This window comes from Nansenia antarctica (genome assembly GCF_963989245.1).
Source record: "Nansenia antarctica genome assembly, chromosome: 5".
NCBI classification, from domain to species: domain Eukaryota; kingdom Metazoa; phylum Chordata; class Actinopteri; order Argentiniformes; family Microstomatidae; genus Nansenia; species Nansenia antarctica.
Genome location: NC_137690.1, coordinates 8599720 through 8605111, shown reverse-complemented (window position 1 = coordinate 8605111; position 5392 = coordinate 8599720). Strand labels below are relative to the sequence as shown.

Genomic DNA, 5392 nt, shown 5'->3' with positions numbered 1-5392 from the left:
TTTGAGATTATCTATGGAAGATGTTGATTGGTTCTGTAGCAAATGTTTATATTCATTTGGAATAAATGAGTAGATAGGAAGTGGAATGTTTCAATTCTAGTGTACAGTGTACTCTGTCTTTTTTAATTTGCCCAGGTTATACATAACCTGTCGATATTAGGTTATACATAACCTGTCGATATTAGGTTATACATAACCTGTCAAAAAAGGTTTAAATAATAAAGGGGGAGGCTCCAGACTAAACTGTCATATGCCATATTTCTGAGGTGATCAACTCATATTAACAAAGATGACCTAGAATAGCAAAACAATATTAGTGCAGAAGGTATGTCAAAGAAAGTAGTTATTTTATTAAAAAACAATATATACAGTATTTACATTATATACATTGTATACCAACACATACAGTATTACTGGCCATACATACAAATACTGTCAATGGCTAAAAATACAGTGGTAAGTAACCACTCTCATTTCACAGTGAGGGTTGCTGGCATCATATCTAAGGTGCCTACCACTGCCGTTGTGCTCTTGAGCAAGGCACTTAACCCCTAACTGCTCCAGGGGCACCGAAGATGGCTGACCCTGTGCCCAGAGCCCAGAGCTCTGCTCTCCCTGAGGGGAAATTTGTGCACAAACTATTTCGTTGTCCAAGTACTTGTGTTCTGTTCAATGACAATAAAGTTGAATCTCTTCATCTTAATCTTAACATTGAGTCAAAGTCACTGCCACATATGGAATATCTATCATATGCATCCTATCGCATTGTTTAGGTGGCTACATACAACATAGTGCTTGGTTGACATTACAGGAAGAATCAATATCATCAAGTTGCATATACAGTATTTATTTATTTTACACAGGGGTTCTTTTTCATTAGTATTAGTGACAGGAAAAGATGGCTGGCGTGAAAGGCCTTGTATAAAAAAATAAATAATAATAATCACATTTTTGGGGATTAAAAATTTGTGTTATGGACGGATACGACTTCACATAAAATCAATACTTGTGTGATCCATTAAAACGAATAGATTCCCATTCCAACGGTAGCCAAGGCTACGCAGATACCTAGGACCATTCTGAACAGGGGCGACGTGTTGATCCAACTGTTTGGGATGTGGAGGGACTTGGCCATCATTTGTTCTCCTGGGAAAAAGAAAGAGAAATTATTATTTTCATTTCATGTATCAAATAAAGTATGTATTTCCAGTGTGTGTGTGAGTGTGTGTGTGTGCGTGTGTGTGTGTGTGTGTGTGTGTGCCTCTTACCATTAGCCAGTCTAGTGCATTTGTGCATGCGTGACTGTGTCGTGTGTCTCTGCAGATCACTCTCCCTCTCAGTAACACTCAGCATCTTCTGCAGATCTTCAAACACCTGCGTCACAGAAGAACATCCTCTTATTTTCTATACTACTCATTGCCTTTTATTACTGTTTATTTTTACTGTATTGTTGTATTTTCATTATAGTATTATTATTTGAAGGTATTAGAGTAAAAGATATTCCCACAACATATTCTAGATAAATAAAGTCTATTTATGATATGTTCTGATCAGACAAGTCTCAATGTCATTCAGACCCCTATTGCTTTTCTCTAATGTTTACTAATTGAAAATCAGTATCTTGTGCCTGTAATTTAGACAATTAAACCTCCACTTTCATGACACACCATCATCCCACCTCTCTCTCTCCATCCCTCCTTACCTGGATGTTACACTCGAAGGCTTGGACAGCCTCCTCCAGCACGCCCTTCCTCTCCTCCTCCATCAGCTCTATGCTGTTCATCCTGCTCCTGTACAGCCGCTTGAAGAGGTTGGGGCTGGTCACTCCGGGGAAGGAGAAGAACGACAGCCCCTCGCCGCTCTTCAGCCCCAGAGACTTCTGGGTAATACGACCCAATACCTGCCCTCCGGACAGGTCTCCTAGGTAACGAGTGTAGGCGTGGGCAACCAGGTACTCAGGGTGGTCTCTGCCAATCTGTGTGTGAGAGAGACAGAGACAGAGAGAGAGAGAGACAGAGACAGAGAGAGAGAGAGAGACAGAGAGAGAGAGAGAAGGTATTTAACCATTCCTAATAAAGCATCATAACTGTACGGTAATAAATATTGCAGTAAACCTTTCTCATTGGCAATGAAGTATAGTTCCATACCTGTCTGAGTCTATGAGCATATCTTTTGGTGGCAGCTGGAACAATGATCTTCTCTCTCCAGTCCTGTCCATAGAAGTGTTCAAGGTCCCTCTCGACAGACTCCAGGCGGGCCAGCTCCGCGGGGAAGTAAATAGGCGCGACACTTGGGTGGTCTGAGTTCCTGTCCAGCTCTTCCTCTAAGGCAGTGGTTCTCAACCCTCTCCTCGGGGACCCCCAGCCGCTCCACATGTTTGATCTGTTCCACCACCAGCTCACCTGATTCAACTGATCAAGTACAAACCATAATTGCTTTATACTTGATCAGTTGAATCAGGTGTGCTGGTGGTGGAACAGATCAAATATGTGGAGCGGCTGGGGGTCCCAGAGGAGAGGGTTGAGAACCTCTGCTCTAAGGCTTGATAGACCTCATACAGGGAACACAGGAGAGCCTGGGGGAAAGGAAAGAAAAGGGAGGAGGGTTTGTTTCAAAGTTTCAGACAAATAAACGACAAAGAACAAAACCCAAGCGGTTCATAGCACCGCTTAACAGTGATCACGAACATTGTGGTGTTCAAACAGGAAAGATTAGATTAGATTAGATTACATTTTACTGTCATTGCACAATGTGTACAAGCACCAGACAACACAATAGAGTGTTAGAAAGTCATGAATTATATGATTTACTCCAGCTCAGAGACTTAGATGTAAGTTCTTACATGCACAAAAACAGCTATCATGCATCTGAAATTATGTATCGGAATTCTTTATTGATGTTACGTTCTACATTCACTAGGGAGAATAAGAAGTAACAAAATACAGGTGTTATGAGTAAGTAAAGATATTTAATACTGTAAGGGTAAATTAAAGTCACAATGGTACAGATAAACACAGAATTAGAACTAACAAATGCCTCATACTCAAATAAACAATAAACTCATCCCGTGGATGGTTAAATAAACAATAATAATAAAAAGGTTTCAAACACAACGTATCACTAACAATATCAACTGAACAAAGTCTCAACACAATTATAACCAAATGAAGTATCAACTAAATCATAACAAAAAGATCTCTAACAAAGTATCACTAAACAAGGTCACTAAACACAGAACACAACTAACAAACTAAACCACCAGCAAGGCAATACAAAATGGTGGGAACAGCTCCTGCTGGTTCACTCTCAAGGTCTTTTGTAGGGTGTGGCATCTGATGATTGGTTGGGGGTTGATTATTGGCTGGTGATGATTGGCTGGAGTTGATTAACCACTGCTGGAGTTGATTGGTAATTATCACGGGGGAGGGGGTGGATCCCCTGGACTGGACTTATGGCTGTTAAAAAGACATACACACAAATACACAGACACAGACAACCAGGCTACTGATAGCCGTCACAATTGACTAATACATAATGGATTGATTTATTACCTGATACTGTGACAGGCTGACTTGTCCCTTCTGGGAGCTCAGCATCAGTTCTGTGTTCTCCGCTCTGACGTGGCTGTCCTTCGTCACCGCTTTGATTTGCTCTGACAGGTCGTTGTGGGAGAGAGGTCAAAGGTCATCATAAGAACTCCTGCATGTGTTCAACATGTAATGTGCATGCAGCATCACTGTATTACCTCGCATGGTAATCTTTAACTGTGGTACAATACAGTACGTTGTGAACGCTGTACATTATGCCCCAGTACATAGATATCGTCTGCACTGAATGATTGACAGAGAGAAATAAGGAGATGGAGAGGAGGTGGGAGAAGAGGGGGGGCGGTGTATGGGGATCAGGAATGAGCACTTCCATATAGGACATGTAGGTGACATCCAGTACTGTACCTCTTCAAGGTACATGATTTTACGTGAAACACCTGATATGCCACTGCACATGAACAGGACCACGTGCAGACACATATTTTTATATAATATATAATATAATAATAATATATTCCATTTAGCTGACGCTTAATATATACCATTTAGCTGACACTTTCATCCAAAGTGACTTACACTGCAGTGAGTGCATACGTTTTTCAGTATATATGGTCCCAGCGGGAATCGAACCCACAACCTAAGTGTTGTCATTTTATTGTCACTGTTTTTATTACTCACTTTTTATTACTTATTATTGAACTGTTTGCTGACCGCTGTTGTTGAGCGTGGAGGAAGATCAGTAGATTATGACCGTATGCGATATACTGTATAAATAATTCTCTGCCAAGTGCATTCACCTGCCCATACCGATAACCTAACCCTAGCCATATGATTTTAGGGCCTTCAAAAAACACAGGGACACATTTTGCCCTAAAATCATCATACATAATATTTTAATATAACAGATTTTGGAATACATAATTTTGGAATACATAATTGTTCCTTTTTCGATGTTATAGTATGATATTGTACAACATTCTGAACCGCAGCTGTGAGACAGAATGACATTAGATTAGAATAAGGTTAAATAAAATACACTCTTTACTTTAAAAATAGAATAAAATAAAAGAAATTACCAAAAAGCTTGACAAATGCATACATTCAGCAACACATAGACACATGGTGTACCGTTCTTCTAAATTGTTATCTTTAAATTCTACATTTAAAATGGCAAACAAATATCCCTTCGTATCCTTTGATCCTTTGAGCAAATACCTGATCTTCTACCAAGAGTGAATCCTATATAGTGTCCTCAGGAATGGTAAGGCCTCTGAACGTCACAAGGAGCAGAATCAGGGACTATAAGGCACCTTCAGGCTTCAACCACTGACTACAACAGAGAGCTACAGCAGAGAGCTGCAGCAGAGAGCTACAGCAGAGCTACAGCAGAGAGCTACAACAGCGAGCTACAGCAGAGAGTTACAGCAGAGAGCTACAGCAGAGAGCTACAGCACAGCAGAGAGTTACAGTAGAGAGTTACAGCAACAGGTGTTTGACAGTGACGGTTGACAGTTGACCCTGGATGACAGTGTGTGTGGATGGTTCATGTTCTCCACAGTCCCACTTATTGCATCATGTTGCACATGAATGCAATGTTACAACAGCAGTCAGGCGGTCGTGATGGCGGTCGTGATGGTGATGGCGGTCGTGATGGTGATGGCGATGGTGATGGTGATGGTGATGACGGTGGTGATGGTGATGGCGGTGGTGATGACGGTGGTGTGACGGTGGTGATGGTGATGGTGATGGTGATGGCAATGGCGGTGGTGATGGCGGTGGTGATGACGGTGGTGATGGTGATGGTGATGGCGGTGGTGATGGTGGTACTTCAGGGGGGGAGATGA

The 5392-nt window shown here is 41.4% G+C and overlaps 2 protein-coding genes across 3 annotated transcripts in view; both read right to left on the bottom strand.

Annotated features, from left to right (window-relative positions):
- Positions 1–1018: 1018 nt before the first annotated feature.
- Positions 1019–3671, bottom strand: LOC308157709 (heme oxygenase-like; the record flags this gene model as incomplete). The annotated part of the gene is made up of 6 exons (XM_080531317.1): positions 1019–1146; positions 1269–1374; positions 1703–1975; positions 2148–2323; positions 2536–2575; positions 3552–3671. Coding segments are annotated over 6 exons (843 nt in total), but the record flags the coding sequence as incomplete, so codon positions are not given.
- An 895-nt stretch (positions 3672–4566) lies between these two features.
- The window catches only part of gda (guanine deaminase), a 9700-nt gene continuing 8874 nt past the window's right edge, over positions 4567–5392 (bottom strand). The window contains exons 14-15 of one of the 2 annotated variants that reach the window (XR_013937432.1): positions 5333–5392; positions 4567–5225 (exon numbers count right to left, since the gene is read on the bottom strand). The exon at positions 5333–5392 is cut by the window's right edge and continues 86 nt beyond it. The gene's annotated coding sequence lies outside the window, so the exon portion shown is untranslated. The other variant, XM_080530573.1, reaches the window with a different exon arrangement.